Here is an 18,312-nt window from a genome sequence, read left to right on the forward strand (position 1 = left end):
GCGCTTGATTTCCGGCAGCAGAAGGAAGACGCGGCTGCTCCGCCGCCGCTCCCCCGCGGGCAGGTGCCCTTCGCTGCGGCCCCACCTGCGCCGCGCCGCCGGAGCCCGGCCCGGCCGCTCCTCCTTCCCTGCCTTCCTTCCCCGCTTTCCTTCCCTGCCGTCCTTCCCCGGCTCCCGCTGCCCCGGGCGGGGCGGCCCCGGCCCCGCCCGCCCCTCCCTCACACCCGCACGGCCGCTTCCCCCGGAGCCCGGCGGGGCCGGGCCGAGCGCTGCCCCCGGACATGAGGCTTGAGGCCGGCGGCGAGCGCCGAACAGGAGGAGCGGCCGGTCCCGTGGGCCGCGGGGCTCCTCGGGGCCGGCGGGGCTGAGATACGCGGTGCGGTACCCGGTGAGATGCGCGGTGCGGTACGCGGTGAGATACGCGGTGCGGTGCGCGGTGCGATGCGCGGTGCGGTACGCGGTGAGATACGCGGTGCGGTACCCGGTGAGATGCGCGGTGCGGTACGCGGTGCGATGCGCGGTGCGGTACCCGGTGAGATGCGCTGCCGTGCCGGGGCAGGGGAGCGCAGGGCGGGGCGGCGGTGCCGGGTATGACGAGCGTGGGTCAGGCACCAGCTCCGGCTGGGTCCGGGTCCGTTTCTGGGTCTATCGTGCACGGCCTGGCACAGGATGCCAGGCACCCTCCCCAAGTGACAGCCCCTCAGCCAGCGCCCAGGGGTGGGGAAGGGACCGCGAGTTTTGGGGCCACTGCCGGGTTCGTGGTGGGAGAGGCGTGCTCCGTGTGAAATAGCCCGTGCCCGGGCTGTGTGCTGGAAAGGGACCCGAGTGAGGGCTCAGCACGGTGCCCGGGCTGTGTGCTGGAAAGGGACCCCAGAGAGGGCTCAGCACGGTGCCCGGGCTGTGGCAGCTGCTCTCATTGCTGGGAACGTGTCCCTAGGAGCAGCACAGTGTCCTGAGGAAATCTCCTTTTGCAGGACGTGCCTAACTCCACCTTCCTCCCCCACTCTAGGTTTCTGTACCTGGGAAATCTGAAGTGGTTCCTCTCAAACCAAACAGGTAAAACTGCTTGTATCGTAGGAATTTTGCTAAAGGCTTCAGTTGAAAGCAAGCATGCAAATTTTTAGCAAATTATAACGCCAAAAAAAGGTGGAGTTTAGATACAGGCCATGCATTTCTTTTCCTCAGGAAGTTGAATGGTTCAAAGCAGGGGTGTTAGATGAGAAGGTTGTATTAGCAGGAAGGTATGCAGTCAGCTTTAGGGTATACAGCTGTGTGGGCCTGTGTGTGTGTACATGTGTGTATATATATATAAATACACTTCTATTATATATAAAATTATAGATAGAATATACTCAGTAGTCAAGTTTCTTTAACATGATGTTAAGCACTAAAAATAGGCATCCTGTAAGACTTAGCTGTGACTCTCTATTTGTGTCTGCCTATTTTTCCTTCAGCCAATTATTAGTTCAAAATGGAGAATGTGTTGTTTTCATACTTACTTTAAAACTAAAAAGCCTCCTTTTCTCACCCCTCCCCCCCCAGTTCTTCTATTTTTTTTCCCTTCTCACTGGATATTTCATGCTCTATACTTGGTTTCCACACTGAACTCTCAGGATCCCTTGGCATTTAGCTAAAGTAAACACACCCATTTTAGCTTGACTGGGAGTTTGTAGTGCGTAATAACACTCAATGACTAATGATTCAAAGATAATCCTGAGGTTGTGCAGTCTGGCCTCTCAGTGAAAGTTTGGTCTTCACAGGAAAAAGAAACCACCCCAGAAATCCAAGTACAAATTCTTTGACTACATGTCCGACTCTGACTGAATTTTGTTCTGTGTGCTTGAAATGCTGCAGATATGTTAATTCCTTTTTTTTTTTTTAATATTTTATTTATAAAGTACAGAACTCACAGGTTGCCATGTTTATGTTGCTTGTGTTTGGATTGCTACTGCAAGAAATTCTGGCTAATTCCCAAGCTGAAAATCCTACTGAATTCCCAAACATTCCAGAAGAGCCATTCTACAGCTACAAAACAATCAACTTGCCAGATGAGCACATCCCCTACTTTCTGCACAATAACCAGCATGTTGCTGACATCTGTAAGCAGGATCCTCTTTGCCCATATAAAGTAAGTTTACTTTTTTCCTGTTTGACTGTTCAAATGTCCTGTTGGGGTGGTTTGTTCTTGGGAGTTGTAGCAGTTGCAGGTGATGATTAATTGGTCTCCTTGCCAATTAGTCAGGGAAAGGATTTGTCTCAGAACCTGTAAAAGAGTCATATTGCTGTGCATGTGTATCCACCTTGGAGCCTCTGCTGTGCCTGAGGAATCTGGACGTTGTTTCTCAAACTCTGTTTGAAAACAGACCAAACCAAAAGCCTTTTATGGAAGATTTATGAGCTAGATGTCGTTTTAAAGCTAACAACTTACTTCAGCCATTTCCCATTTTCCTGTTGCAAAACGTGATTCTGTGTTGCAGAAACACTTGAAGAAACTAAAATCCTGCTGGGGTTATGAGAAATCTTGCAAATCAGAGAACAGATTCAGTTACCCAGTGTGTGACTATGTTGAAACTGGGTGGTAAGTTTAATTTTAAATGTCTACTGTACATTATGGTAAAAAAATAGTGTAGTGCTCACTTTGATATACTTGTGAAGTAAACATTATTGTGATGATTAGAATTTAAAGTCTGGACACCTGTGTGTATATACAATGTGTGTATTTATGCATAATGAGCCTTTCAACATGATTAAAAAATTACAAGTTTTAAGGAAGAAACTACTGCTACAAGTGCTTCCTGCCAGAATGTTTTCATTATTCTGATTTAGCCCTGAATACAGATTCCTAAAATAGCTGTATTTCCTTTCTTAGCTTTAAAAACAGAGGAAAAATGTAGAAAAAAATGTGTACCCTTTTAGGGGAGAATAGCTCTAAATTGTCATTGATGTTTTCACTTACATGCAGCTGATAAGTGCTTCCTGTTTTGGCATCTTAAATGCCAATAAAATAACTGGCTGGTTCTTGTGTTCCACTTTCAGTAGAAAAATGTGATCTGTTGAAGTTATTACTAGGATTGAGCAAGAGAACCTTGATTTGTTTCCTCTCTCTTTCACACATCAGGGCAAGAGACATTGAGACAGCCCAGCAGATATTTTGGAAACAAGCAGATTTCGGATATGTTCAAGAGAGACTCAGTGAAGTGAAAACCCATTGCAAGCCTGCAGCAACAGTAGGTATTTCTGATAAATGTGATACTTTTCACTTGTTTTTAAAAATAATTTTTGTTATTGACAGAATTCTACTTGTTCTTAACAGGGAGATTCATCTCTGACCTGCTCCCAGTACCTTCAGCATTGCAGAGCAACGAACTTGTACATTGATTTACGAGCTGTAAAGAGAAACCACGACAGGTCTCTGATTTGCCTGGGTTATAGCAAAAATGGCATGGCAGGGGAAAGGATTTGAGAATTTGTTTAACAAAGCTGGTTTGCTTGTTGCTATGGGTTTTACTTTTTTTTAACCTTTTTACTGCTGATCAGAGGCTTGTTGCTGAAGCCCTGTAAAGGTTTGCCCCTCTTCATTGCTGGCTGCTGCTGCTGGTGTAAAAACCCAAGTTCTCACTTTTATGGAATGAGGATGGGTGATTGAAATCTTCCTTGATGGAAGAGATGAAGACATTTTTGTGTATTCAGTCATGTCCTTCCTTGATTAGATGATGTGTAGAATATAATTGCTTTTGTCTGAGGAACCAAGACATTTCCTGTGCCTTTATACCAGATTCAGGAGCTGCATTATTAGGTATTGAGTGACTGAGGAGAGAGCTGAACCTGGATCTTCTACATCCTGAATTAAAAAGCCACATATTGGAAACTGGATGAAAAAAACATACCAGTGGTGCTGGCATGACCCTCTGACTTGTCTCTGAAGTCAGTGTCTTGATCTGGTTCATGACTGACAGTGATATTACCCTTCAGAATGGGTTTTGTCATCATCACAGCCTGTTCTGAAAGCTGATTTAGACAGTGCTTTTAACTGGCAACTTGTTTTCTGGAAACTTGTTCTTGCATCTCACTCTTCACATGTCATATAAAATCCTTGGGTAGCAAAGTGGGTTGTGAGATCTGAGGTAAATTTCAGTAAGAGATTGTTAGAAACAAACAAGAACTCCAACCAGTGATGATCCTCTCATGACGATGCATCACTGTCATGAAGAAAAATTTGATTAAATTACTTACGTGGGTATGTGTAAATCATTTTTAATAACATCCTGGATGGATTATTGCTGCTTTCTAAGATGATGCCTAGACCTTCAAGTACACCACTATTTTTATTTGGGAATTGTGGGAAATTCTTGATTTACACTGAGGAAAATACTCAGGTTTTAAATATGTATGAAGTGCCTTGCTGAACTGAGACTAAGCAGCACTGGCTTGAGTATGTAATTAAGATTGCAGGACACTGGTGGCCCTGTTGCACAAAAGCTGATAGACTTTTTCTAATTTGCATTAGATTCAAAGAAGACTTTTTCCAGAAGGGAGAAATTGGTGGTCATTGTAGTCTTGATGTTCAAGCATTTTTGGCTGAAGGTCAACGCAAGAGCCCTCTGCAGTCTTGGTAAGAATTTCTTCTCAAAGCTGCTTCCAAGTTCACTTGCTAATTATTATTTTTTTTTGTTATTGGCATTACCAGCTGTGTGTAGTGGATTTCATACTGAGGAAAGACTTGCTCCTTTTAAGGTCAATTTGAGAGTTGATATTAGAAACCTCTGGTAATTACATCTCTGCAGCAAGTCTGAACCATACTGTGTGTAATTGTGTCCTGCCTCATTTGCAGCAACAAAAGATGTGAAAACTCCTTGCAGTTGGAAGTTGTAACCTCCAGGTGTTTTTGGGCAAGGTGCTGGTGCTGTGCCTCACCTGTGTGTGGAAGGGGTGATTGTTTTGTGGTGAGATGCCTTGAGCTGGTCCTCCTGAGTGAGTTCCCACAGCCCTTGGTGAGGATGATCTGGATGTCTCACACCATTCCCAGGGAACCTGGGATGGACTGTGAGGTGGGCTGAGTCCACAGGCTGAGCAGGAAGAGCAGAGCATCACAGTTTGCCTGCTAGCACTTCAAAGCTGCCTTGCCAGTTAATTGATGAAGGAACTGGAGCCATTAAGGTCCATATAACAATTCATTCTTATGCTTTGCTTGTATTTTCTTTTTCTTCCTCCATTTTTCATTGATGTTTTATTTAAGTCAAGAACTGTTGCAGAGGAGGAAGAATTTTCTCCTCTACCTGCTGTTGTCATCACAGCTGCTCATCCTTGTTCAGATGCAGGAACAATAAATGCTGCCTCTACATTCATTATTCTAAACAAAGCATGGAAATCTCACTTAAGTGTCTCTGGCAAGGCAGATCAAGCTGTGTGGAGCCACAGATCCAAGCTCTGAAACTCTTTGTTACATCCCTGCTGCCTTGATTTGGAGATCAAAGGTGCTGTTCACTCCTGAGATCAAAGTCAGTGTTTAACCTCTAGAAGCCCTCAAGATCCTGCCATTATAATTTCAAATAATTTTAATTGTCAGACTCTATCAGTTTTCAGCAGTCCTTCTAACTGAAATAGACTGGAAGGACAGTTACTAAATCTGAGACATATGAAGTACATTTGTTTGAATGTGTTGATGTCAAAGCATATTCTGTGTGATTGAATCTTTCTAGGTTTGCAGAACTCCAGACATTCACTGCATTAGACTTCAGGCCTCTAGAAGATGGGAAGTGTGACATTGTTATTGAAAAACCAACATACTTCATGAAATTAGATGCAGGTAATTGGTATCTTTAGTTTTTTTCCCTTTTTTTTGTACTGCAGTAGAAAAAACTCATATTCAACTTGCCCATCTACATTATGCCTTTGTGACAGCTCACTTGTAATATGAAAAATTATGTGAATTTTTAGTTACTTTTTTGGTGTAGTTCCAGTGACAAAATTGGAAACCAAAATTTGAAAATCTTGTAATTTCCCACAGTTGATTTAAAAAAAAAATCAGAACGATTTCCTGTTGTTTGCCTTGCACAGTTGTTCTGTGGTTTGGCAGTGTTGTGACTTTGTGCCAGAGGCTGTTCTGACTATTTCTGCATGACAGGTTCCATACCATGACACACCAAGTATGGGTGTCTGTGTCCTGCAGTGCGTGCTCAGCAGCAGATCTGTGTGCTTTGGAGGACAGGGAAGAGAAGTGAGCACATGAAGCTCATCTTATTCTGTCTTTTGGCCACTCTTCTAGCTCTGTTTTTTTAATTTAAAAAACACATTTTACCTCAGATTTCTTTCCTCAATTCCTTAATTTTAGATGTTCCTTTTTTAGGGTGTATTAGGAGGATTCAAGGAGTCAGAAGCAGGGGAAGCTAATATAAAATGCATAAACCAATAAAAGTGGAGCAAGTAATGCAGTGTTTTGCTAACAATTCTTTCTTTCTCAGGTGTTAATATGTACCATCACTTCTGTGATTTTGTCAATCTCTACATTACCCAGCATATCAATAATTCCTTCAGTACTGATGTCAACATTGTCATGTGGGACACTGTAAGTCTGCTCTGCTTTTAACATGTTTGTGATGGGTCATATTTCTGCTTTATAGGGGCTCTGAATGTTTAAGTAGCCAATCCTTAGCTGTCTTGTGGCCATAGCTGATAAACTAAATAAACTGATAAATTTCTGGATCCTTTTAATACAGGTGCATTAATACAAGTTAGAGAACAGATTTTCTATGATAAACCATGTGCTGTTGGAATGCCCAGCTTTGCTAGCACATAGTTATGCCTTTTTTTTGTTATGCCATAGTTTGCCCTTTTTTGGCCTCAAAAATAATCTGATCACTATTTATCTGTAGCATTTGAAGTTTTAACTGGTTTTTGTAAGTTTTTTTTCTCCTGGAATACTGAAGTAGATTTGCTCAACTGTTTGCTCTATATTTAAGAAGAAATGCAGTCTTGCACATTTGTAAATCAGTAATGTGCAGCCTGTAGTAAAGAAAACAGCTAGATTAAATCCTTATATAGCTTAAAACAGAGTTTAATATTTAATTCCTTTAAGTAGCCTTCTTGGAGTTACTTCCCTCAGTCACCTCTCACATTGCCATGATAACATAAAACAAGTTTTTAAATGGGGCTGCTTCTGCTGTACAGCCGAGTCGAAACCATGTGTTTGAGTAATACTAGTTTTATTGGACAGTGTTTAAGTTGTGTAGGAGGGTATTAAACTAAATAAAAAACAACTAGGCAATTTGTAATACGCCAGATAACGTGCATAATTAGGTCTAGAAATAACAGTTCTTGAATATGTCACTGTCCCACACCTGTTTTGTGATCATAAATTGCTGAGTTTTTCCTCTGAGCATTTAGAGCTAGGATAACTAAACTTCAATAGAGAACTGCAAATACCCCCTGCTTGCTGTTTAATGAGAAACCTGTTCGGCTAGAAGAGACTCTTTTTTCTAATTCTATTGTATTTTAAAACTAAAATCAGTGCCATCTGTCAGATAAGTGATCTCTCTAGTGCTGCACAGGACCTGTTAATCCAGCTCTGATGGCTCTCTGAAAAGCTCAGGTGTCAGACAGCATTGTAAATTGCTTTGAAAAGCAACTCTTTGTCTTATGTCAAGAATCAAATAACTCTTTAAGATGTACCATTCAAAGTAGTGCCACACTGTTATCAATTTAAATGAGCATTACCTGCTCAGGCAGCTGGAGGTTCATTGCTATGTAAAACCAGGTGATGGCACCAGTCAACTGCTGATGAACTGTGCTCATCAAAAGGTGGACTTGAGCTTATTATTCATTCTCTTTTTTTAACTTCCTTGATGTAATTAGATTCGGCATACTTCCTGCCTACTGTTCTTATTAAAGAGCAATGCCCTTAGATGTAGGTTAAACAAAGCAGAAAATGAGTAGGAATTCCACTGGGTGTTGGTGTGCAAGATGATCTGTGAATGCAGGGAAGAAATGTTTATAAAGCACTTTTAAGGAGAGCAGAGAGGGTTAGAAAGTGGTGCTTTCATCAGTTCTCCATTTCTAATCTGGGAGAGCAGTTCTTGTAATGTATGGCCAGAAGGGAGTCTGGACTGTAAAATTTATTAATACCTAATGGCAGAGCAAGAGGAAGGCCTCCTGAACCAAAGGAAATCTGCTGTCCTTTAGATTTTTTTTACATTTCACTAGATATCTCTTCTTTCCTGCTATCACTTGTAGTCCTATTTTCAAATTTCTTATTTAGAATGTTCCCACACAACCTTCCCAGCAGCCTGAGCTAGCCCTGGAGTTGAAAGGAAGCTTCAGTGAGAATCTGCACCAGGGCTACTGAGGGCACATTTAATTGCATTTAGAGAGCCAGAGGTGGTGACTGAGCCCTGGGATGTGCAGGAAAGGTGACAGATTGAAGGCAGGAGCCCCTGTAGCTGGGATAACATTGTAGGGAGTAGATGGCTCTTAAAAAGCTCCTCACAGAACGTGTCTGCAAAGAGGAAATTTTTTTACTGCTCTTCATAGAAACCCCCTAGGTGTTTCTTCCATCAAATCAGACCATTGCCTTCAGTTTGTGACACATGTGCCATATGCAAGTGACAATCCCAAAATAGGCAAATGCAAAACAAACTTGTTGTGACTTTTTACCTCTAACTTCAGTGCTGCATTTGAATTTCCAGGTGTTTTGTTTTTTCTTTTTAATCTCAGGAATTGAGATTCAGGCCTCCTACCATCCCTGTGTTTGTGTTACTTCAAATTTAACTTGTGTTCTGTTGACTCTGGGAAAGGTAGTAAGGAATTCTCACTCCTAATTCAGAAATTATAATCTGCTACTGAAGAAATTGTCTAGTTCACTAATTTATAGAAGTTTTTATTAAAAATTAACCACCTGAGAGGTAATTTGAGTTACCTGCCAGTGCAAACAAAGAGTTTGGTGCTGTGTAATGTCTGTGTTCTGTGCTAGGCTGCCTTGGGTCCTGTGGTGGTGTTGTACATATTAACTGTATTAAAACTCATATACAAAACCTGTAAATCATGAAAAGAGGTTCTAGATGCATTTTTGTAATTGTTATACCCTTGGGTTTTTTCTTTCCTCCTAGAGTTCATATGGCTATGGTGACCTGTTCAGTGAGACATGGAAGGCATTTACTGACTATGAAATAATTCACTTGAAAACTTTTGACTCTAAAAGGGTATGGAATTCTATACTTTGTTTTAATTCATGGTCACTAGGGAGCAAGTATGACAACTTCCCAAGCTTCTTGCAGCTATGGGTGTTCCAGGGGAAAGCATTAATACTTTCCATTCATGTTTAATTTGTGTAATATGAGTATTCTACCTTAGAAACAAGAGACAGAACTGTAACCTGATTCTGTGATGTGCCTATCTTTATATAAATGGACCTAACTTTTGTGTCCTGAGAGGTGGTATTTATGAACGGGTTTTCCTTCTGCAGGACTCCCAGCTGAAGTTAAGCTTTTTCAAATGTTCTTTCTGAAGTCTTCCGAGTCCTCCTGAGGTGTTTATTTCCCCCTGTAACTCATGGCATTCCTGCTGCTTATCATTTAAAAAAAAATGCATCCATTCAGAGCTCATTTCAGCCTCTACAACCTAGTCATAAACTCCCTAACTGGTTTCCTTCTCTTTAGTCCATGTTTGTTCTGCTTTGGGGTGTTTTCATCACCTCTTCCCACACTTGCACGTCCCAAAGGAGAGCTCTTTTGGGATCTTTGTTCTTTTCATTTGCACAGCCGAGGAAGTCGGGCTGTCCTTGGCAGGAGCAGTAATTGCTGGCTCGTTGGGAGCAGGGCTGGCAGGGAATGGGCTGGGGGAAGGAGCAGTGCGGTGTAACTCCTCCTGATCCCCTTCCAGGTGTGCTTTAAAGAAGCTGTGTTCTCTTTGCTGCCTCGGATGCGATACGGATTGTTCTATAACACACCTCTGGTGAGTCCCTTTGTCCATCCATTCCCACCAGGAGGGTGTGGCAGGGGGGAATCTGAGCTGGGGAATCCCTCCAATATCGTGAAATACGCTGCAGTGAAGGCTCCAGCTCCAAAAGGAATGATCTTCCCTAAAGATTGGGATTTTAAAGTTATTCCAGCTGGTTGTGTGCAGTCTCCTGTGTCAAAGCTCAGGAGGTGCAAATTATTCCTCTTTAATGGGTGGGCACTGTGAACTAACTGTATTTTTGCAGAGCACAAGAGCTTAAACACAGTCAGACTTCCCTGAGGGTATTAGCTCACACACTCAGTCTCTAGCACTAGAGCTATATTTCTTTTTAAATGGGAGTGCCACTTGTGTTGCAGTGAATAGCACAGTGCATGACACTGGGCTTTTGTTCCACAAGAATGGTAAAAACCTGATCACAAAGCTCAGTTTTCTGAGCGAAATAACTTCATAGATTAACAGTTCCTTTTTTAATTTCAGATCTCTGGCTGTCACGGCACGGGGCTGTTCCGAGCCTTTTCTCAACATGTGCTGCACAGATTAAATATCACCCAGGAAGGACCCAAGGTGGGATAAGTGCAGCTGCAACGTGGAGCTGGTGGTTCTTGCCAGGGAACAGCAGAGGGAAACTGAACCCACTGGGGAATGGGGGTGTACCTGTGTACTTTTTGTCCTTTCCTGTGATGTTTAGAGTTGTTTTTTTTCACTGCAAAGGCCTTCAGAAAACATTTGTGTATGTCTTACTTCTGTAGGACAGACTTTAGAGCATTCTCCTTCTGACCTTAGGGTCTCATCCCTGTGTCCATTCTCTGTGCTGGAGGCCTTTGTGTCCTTCCTAGTTGAGTCAGACACGAGTTCCATGGAGCATCAGTGGGGATCCCACAGAGCAGGGCAGAACTTGCCCTTTATCAATCCCCTTGGATGCTGAGCTGGGATCAGAGCTGGAAACAGAGCAGTCTGCTCCTTGCATGCTTGCCCAGCACCATCTATCTGCTCTGGGCTCCTCTCTTTGCTCACACTGATGTTTTTTGCACCTTGCCTTGGTGGCCAGGGCAGCTCTGGGCTAGTTGAGGTTCAAATGTCTGCTGGAGAGTAGCCAGACATTGCTGAGGGGCACATTCAGAGCTCTGCACAGGCCTTTAGTTATGCTTCCCCTGCTGACACTAATGGGAGCCATGCAGTTAAATCTCTTTAATTCACTTGGAACACTCACCCCTGTGAGTCCAATTAATTAAAAGAGGTAAAAGGAGGGGCTGTTATAGAAGTAAAATATTTTTTTTCCCAAGGAACTTGTGCACAACCCATCCAGAAAGCTGCTCTTCTGCTTTCAAAAACTGCCAGATAATGTGTAATACAAAGGCTCTTTTGTACTGAATAAAGTAAATCTTTTAGAAAATATTTAGTTCATGGTTAATAATCAGACTTTCACAAAGTTTCTGATGCTTTGAATCTGTCAGAAAATACAATGTGCATTTTAAGGTGGTTGCACCATCTATTTATTACATGTGGAAGGAACATATTTAGTTGCTCAAATAATTGCCAGAAGTAAATATGGAAGAGTTTGGGATTGTTTTTGGCTTTTTTTTTTTTTTTTTTTTTTTTTTTTTTTTTTGTGTGTGGGCTGCCTCTTAGCTAATACACTGCTGCTTCTTTCTTTTTAGGATGGGAAAATTCGAGTCACCATCCTCGCACGCAGCACAGATTACCGGAAAATATTAAACCAGAATGAGGTGTGGTCCTTTATATCTTTAAAACATATTTGTTAGAAGCTAAATTTTGCTTATTGGATTGATATTTTTTTTCCAGGTACAACCAAGACATCTATTTTCTGGCAAATCTTGGACAAATATGTCCAATGTTTATATTAATTTGTTCTGAAATGTCTTCTAGGCAGTCTCCATTTCTGTACCCCAGACACTGAACCTTGCTGCCCTTTCTAAATATCCAGTAGAAAACTACAAATGTAATACTAAAAGTATTTCCTCTGAGCAAACAGCCACTGCAGATCTTCTGATAAAATTAAATTATTTCACTTTCAAATTATTCCTTTTATTTATAGCATCTCCAGTGTTGAAGTCTAATAAAACCCTTTGTAATGCCTGCAGATTGAAAAGCACAAGCCCTTGTATCAGAGTTTGTGCACTCAGAACATAATGAATTTTCATATTGATTTATGTTTTTGAATCATGCAACTTCGTGGACTTGTGTAAAAACTTCTTTCATGGTAAAATTATATTATCTAATGTCTTCATACCTGCTTTCATTCTTTACTGTTAGAGCCTGACAAAAATGGATTTGGATCATCATCCCCACCTTATGTAGGGAGAAACTGAGGCTCATGTGACACAGTAGCTCAGTGGCAGAGCAGACAAAGCAAAGGATTTGTGCTTTTTCTGCTGGGCTGTCCTCAGGTGATGCCTCCACTAGTGCAGGTAGTTTGTGTTCTGGTAAAATGGCAAAAACAGAAGTTGGTTTTATCTTCGCCAGGTCAGGAGTGCAAGGGAGCAATTAACTGAAGGAGGACACCAAATCCTTGTCTTTTTGTTCTTCTCCCCAGCTTGTGAATGCTTTGAAAACAGTGTCAACACTGGAGGTCAGAGTGGTGGACTACAAGTACAAGTGAGTTGGTGGAAGAAACTGGTGTGAGCTGATGCTGTGTCTGTCCCCAGGGCTAACCTGGCAAAATCCAAGGACTGGGAAGGAAAATGTTGGGTGAGGTGGTCGAGCACACCATTCCATAATGCACTAATTGGGGTTAGTAGGCTCAGGTTAAAGCTACTCTGCAATGAACAAGGTTTGAAATCCCTTTTGTTCCCTCTCCCAAAGCCAGCTGCGTTCCCATCACCTTTTTGCATATTGCTCTGCAATAACTGTGGGAGCAGGGGTTTCTCTTCTGTTATGTCAGTGTCTTACTTTATCAGAGGCTTAGTTTAGTAATTAGGAATAATTCTGATTATTTGCTGCTCTGGTGGTCCCTGAAGACACCACTTGAGGTCAGTTTGTGGTGCCAGATGTAGTAGGCACTGTGCCAGGAAGACATGAACTAAAGGAAAAGTTCCCAAACAATGCATGCCTGTCCCAAATAGCAGCAGCTGCACCTGGAGCTGCCATGAATCATGCAGGAAAAGTGAGAAACTGAAGCAGCACTGAGGCATCCGTGTTCTGACCAAACAGAGACAGTGGGAGGATGTTTATTTGTGTATTTTACATTACACTGAATGCAGTTCAGAAACAGGTCTTTTATGCTGGGGTTTTTGTTTGGGGTATTTTGTTCTTAGATTTTGGGGGTTTTTTAAGGTGATGCATTTTTTAAAAAGGCAAGTAAGAAGAAAAACCCTTAAATGTACAAAAACTTTTAAGTTGACCAAAATATTTTTGAAACAAATTCCTGTGAAGTTTTGAAACCTGCATGCATTTCTTTTCGTTCCATGCTAAGTTACTGCTGGCTGCAGCACTTGTGATCCTTAGTATTGTTCATTGAAAAATCAGTTCTCTCTTCCAGTATTCCCTTCAGCCAATTTTGTGCTTTCCCCATGTTCTGCTGGGGTGGATAGAGCTGCCACATCATCACCACTTTTGTTGTGTTATCTGCAGGGAGCTTGAATTTTCGGAGCAATTGAGAATTACCCACAACTCTGATATATTCATTGGGATACATGGAGCTGGCCTGACCCACCTGCTCTTTCTGCCAGACTGGGCTGTTGTGTTTGAGCTGTAAGTCTGTTTGTCTCCTTCCCTCTCTTGCACACACAACTGCTCCTGTTTGTTGCTGTGTGTTAATGAAGCCTCTCCCTTCCTGGTATTTGACCATCGATGTTTGTCTTGCAGCCTTATTTACATTTTATATCTGTCAGCCTCTTCTCCTGGGGACCAAACCAGAGCTTTCAATATAAAATACAGTGTAATTATATCATACAGGCTTAGCCTGTGATTTCTTAATCTTCCATGGTATAAATATAATGGGAAAATGGCAAACAATGAGAAAACCTCATTGTTCAAGTTCTGCTTGGTGAATCTGAGGTCTAAGGATGTTTTAGTGATCCAGGTGAACTGATTATGCGTGTCTAGGGCTATTATTGATATGAATTGATTATGTGCTAGCAACCCCCTGGAGGTTTTTATATCCTCCTTTTTCTGCTCAGGACATGAGCACCAGCTTGCTGGCCAAGGTAAGTTTTGTTTTGTGTTTTGCCTACATTTACCTTGTAGCTTCCTTTTAAAACATATTTTATCACAAAGTAGGGGTGTTAGCAGACACTCCAATCTAGAGAACAAAGCAGAAATCCAGAATGCTTGTTACAAGAGCTCTGAATTCTCCATCCTGGGAAATTCTGCTGGGGGAAGGCTGCAGAACTGGTGTTTTGCAGCACAGTCTTGGCTCCAGAATATTTTGTCCAGTCTCCAAATAAGTTCAGAAACTCAGGGGTTGTTTTTCACATGTCCAGGAGCTGCTGCAGCTGGACAGGGACATGTCTGACATGTAGATGTGCCTCAAACTGCCTCCAAGGCCACATCTGGAGAGCAGAGGGAAGCCCTTGCTGTTGTTTCTGAATTTACCCATGGTTTTACTGCCTTAGAACATTTCAAGGTTTTCCTGTTTCACCCTGGTAACTTCAGCACAATCTCTGTAGGTAAATATGTTTTTTCTGCCTGATGCTAGATACAATTGTGAAGATGAACGTTGTTACCTGGATTTGGCAAGGCTGAGAGGCATTCATTACATCACTTGGAGGAAAAGGAATAAAGTATTCCCTCAGGATCAGGTAAGGAAGGGTGAGGTGCTGTAACTGAAGGACTTCACAGTTATTCTGCTTTACCTGCCTATGTTCTGCTATTTGAAATATGATATTCATTCTTAAGGCCAAATTAACTTCCCTGTTAAAATTAAGAAATCATTTGATATTAATGGTCGGGGGAAGAAGAGAAATTAAATTAATTGGCCATGAACCATTCATAGCATGGCTGTTATGCAGTTCCTTTGCTGATTCTTTTGCCTCAGAGCAGATCAGTGGATCAGAAGTAATAAATTAAACTGGCAGATCCTCAATTTTTTTCTTGCTTTTATGAATGGAAGATGTATTGATCTTATCTGTCTAAAAATCCTTATCTTGTTTTTCTAGGGACACCACCCAACACTGGGAGAACATCCAAAATTTACAAACTACTCCTTTGATGTGGAAGAATTTATGTATTTGGTGCTTCTGGCTGCAAATCATGTTTCACAGCATTCAAAGTGGCCATTTAGGGTAAAACATGATGAATTCTAAATTAGACTTCTGACTGAAATATTGTTTTTAATTAATCACAGAATGGCCTGGGTTGGAAGGGATTTTAAAGACCATCTAATTCCACCCCCTGCCATGGCAGGGACACCTTCCACTATCCCAGGTTGCTCCAAGCTCCATCCAGCCTGCCCTTGGACACTTCCAGGGATCCAGGGGCAGCCACAGCTTCTCTGGGCAACCTGTGCCAGGGCTTCACCACCCTCACAGCAGAGAATTTATCCCTTGTATCCAATCTAAACTCACTCCCTGTCAGTTTGAAGCCATTCCCCCCTGTCCTGTCACTACATGCCCATAAAAAAAAAAAAAATCCCCCTGTGAGGGAAATAACCCATTCTTAATTTGTCAGACAACTTCTTAGCATTGTACCTAGTCTTTATAATTCCTTTCTAATCTGGGAGGTTTTGATATGTAAAAACTATTTTTCAGACTATTTCTGGTTTTTTGCACTGTATTTCTACATTCCAGATTCTGAAATATTCTTTATACAAAGATATGTCCACCCATTTCATGTAAGGTTTTCTTGGGTCGATCCAGGGTCAACAGACACTGCAAGCTTCTGCTTTAAATTTAGGAATATTTTCACATTAGAGAGCACAGTCTTATGATTTTGCATTTCAATATAAACTTTTACTCTTGTAGTTATAAATGCTCCAATACAAGAGGTCTGCACAGTAGGTTCAGTCAGTTTTCTGTCTCAGAGCAGGTAAATGTTTTCCTAAGTGAATATTTAAAATTTCAAGTGATCTGGGTATTTCATACTTTTTCACAAAAACTAGCACTCTGCATTGGAAAACTTGAGAAAATTGGAATAAAACTTGATTTTTTTGAGGATTCTAAAGGGAATAACCTTCTAGTTTTTTTAAAGACAAATGATAACATGTATAGAGTGTCTTTCAGCTGCAGCTGAAAGGAAAGGAACTGATGATGAACCTTGTTCTTAGAGTCGCTAAAAGCCTAATTTTTTCAAATTCTTGTTTCCTCAAAATGTTGAAGAGTTAACCCAGAAAACTTTTTAAATGAAATCTTTCCAAAGCCAGTAGCACAGTTCACTATTTTCAGTGAAGGGAATATTAAACCAAAGACGAGTTCTTTTTGAAGTTCCCCTTGGAGCTGAGATGTTCTAGTGGGGAAACACAGGTAGTAGTTCTTTTGTCTTGAGTGGAGCCAGACTTGAGAAGACTCAAGTCCAGTGAGATAAAACCCTAGATTTATGTGTTAAGTTATGGCTTTTTGGGGAATGTTTTCCCATGTGCAGTTCAGCCCTACAGTTCAGGTGGCCTGGGGCAGGCACACATTTGTATGGAAAAGCAGGAAAATTCTGGTAAATACAAACATTCCACTGCTGTAATTGTAGATGGTATTGACTTCCCTTCCCCAGAAATTTCACAGAGTGTGGGTGCATTTACTGACCTGTCTGCGCTGGTAGGGATGAGTTACTGTAAGCACAATTTTCATATAGATCCCTCAGACCTTAATCAGTGCATAGGTGAAGCTGGGTGGAGCTGAGATTTTCATGGATTTTGTGTATGTGGTGCAATTCTTCCTGGAGAGTGTTGTTTTACTGAGGGAGAAAACTGTTTCGCTTTAAAGGACCATAGAAGCAAAATTGCACTTCTTAATATGAGGGGTAGGGGGGTAACAAAAAGCCCTTGAGCAATACCATTTCCTTTGTATTTGTATGTATCTGTTGGGGTTTTTACCTTGTGGGATTTTTAAAGTAAAAGAAATGTATAAAACTTAAGCCAGTAAAATGTCTGTGTTTGAATGAAACCAAGTCAAATGAAAGAAGACATTTAATTATGAACTGTGCACATATTTTTTTTTAATAAAAAGCTTTTTAATTAACAAAATGTAAAATTTTTGGTAGTTTGCCAGGTTTTAGAGGCAAATATTTTAAATACTATTAATTGCATGGAGCCACATGTCTCTTCTTTCTCCTGCCATGACAGGCTGATGCTCTGAGGTCCAAAGTGACATTCAGGTCTATTTACTTAAGAATCATTGAGAGGTGATGCTGCCATCCTGCACTGCTGGCTTTAGTGCTGGGCATTTGAAGATTGGTTTGTGAAAATCTTTGTCTATATTTAACTTCCTGTGGCGCAGGTGATGCTGCTCAAGGCAGTGAGCAAGTGCTGGAGTCTGCACAGGAGCAGCTAATGAGGAGCTGCTCTTTCAAGTCATCACTAAAACAAATGGTTGAACATATGTGTGGAGGAGAGGCTGCAGGGACTTCATCCAAGGGCAAAATATCCTGCCAACATTCACCAGTTTCAGCAAATTTGAGTGCAGGGTCAACAGTTGATGGCCAACATGTTATTCAGCCTTTATGGCTTAATATTGCTAAGATGAAAAGACTGTTTGGTTGATTAACTTTTCAAATAGCACAGAATTTTCTTGGCAGCAGAAGGAGGTTTGGTTGGGTTTTTGGTTTTGCCAGTAAATCCTGAGGGAGTTTGGACAACAGCAGAGGTCTGGATTGTGACTTGAAGAGCATCTGGACCACCTCGGGTCTGTCTGGAAACTGGAATTTGAGGGAATCCATGAGACTTTTGGGCCACTTGATCTTAAGGTAGGATGTAGCTCTGGGTTAAGTTTTTCAAACAGATGATGGGAATCTTGTTTCTTGTTACTTCTGATTTTTTAAAAATATTTTTTTCGTCTCTCCAGTTTATGCAAGTTTAGAGTCTAAGGGGCACCTTGGCATCAGTGGGATGAATTCAGTTTTGGGACTTTGTGTAATGCTGCAAGTCCTGAATGCTTTTGGGATTGCCTGTGCTGCCTGTACAAAGTAAACCGAGAGCTGGATTTGGAATAAAAAATAATTTATGGATGCATGTGGTTTCTTTCCTTTTTACTTCAGAATTCTTCAAGATGTAATTTCAGGTTTTTTTCTTTGGAGAGTTCTGTGGAAGTTGGTGTGAGAAATGGTTTGTGATGGGGAGGTGGCAAATCAGCATTATTAATCTTAAGATTCTGATTATAAATATTAAGGCAATACATTTTTAAAAGCCATTAAGTAATAATGGAACTGTTTAATTCTTGCTGTTAATCTTACCAGTACCATTAATGAGATAACTCA

The 18,312-nt window shown here is 41.5% G+C and overlaps 1 protein-coding gene across 8 annotated transcripts; it reads left to right on the plus strand.

Annotated features, from left to right (window-relative positions):
- The first annotated feature begins 253 nt into the window (after nucleotides 1-253).
- EOGT (EGF domain specific O-linked N-acetylglucosamine transferase) lies at nucleotides 254-18,063 on the plus strand. Of its 8 annotated transcripts, none has more exons than XM_085590313.1 (17): nucleotides 254-793; nucleotides 838-1,056; nucleotides 1,899-2,128; nucleotides 2,478-2,578; nucleotides 3,119-3,227; nucleotides 3,314-3,408; nucleotides 4,508-4,612; nucleotides 5,700-5,806; nucleotides 6,462-6,565; nucleotides 9,102-9,194; nucleotides 9,874-9,945; nucleotides 10,429-10,515; nucleotides 11,610-11,678; nucleotides 12,506-12,567; nucleotides 13,543-13,662; nucleotides 14,609-14,711; nucleotides 15,069-18,063. In XM_085590313.1, exons 3-17 carry the CDS (start codon nucleotides 1,919-1,921, stop codon nucleotides 15,213-15,215), a joined length of 1,584 nt encoding a protein of 527 aa, XP_085446439.1. In that variant the 5' UTR covers nucleotides 254-793; nucleotides 838-1,056; nucleotides 1,899-1,918; the 3' UTR covers nucleotides 15,216-18,063. The 8 variants fall into 8 exon arrangements, with proteins under 8 accessions (XP_085446439.1, XP_085446438.1, XP_085446442.1 ...); XM_085590312.1 differs by having other exon boundaries at nucleotides 254-405; nucleotides 1,010-1,056; XM_085590316.1 differs by having other exon boundaries at nucleotides 254-405; nucleotides 1,010-1,056; nucleotides 1,904-2,128.
- The last annotated feature ends 249 nt before the right edge of the window (nucleotides 18,064-18,312 follow it).

This window comes from Lonchura striata, chromosome 12 (genome assembly GCF_050655825.1).
Source record: "Lonchura striata isolate lonStrDom1 chromosome 12, ASM5065582v1, whole genome shotgun sequence".
NCBI classification, from domain to species: Eukaryota; Metazoa; Chordata; class Aves; order Passeriformes; family Estrildidae; genus Lonchura; species Lonchura striata.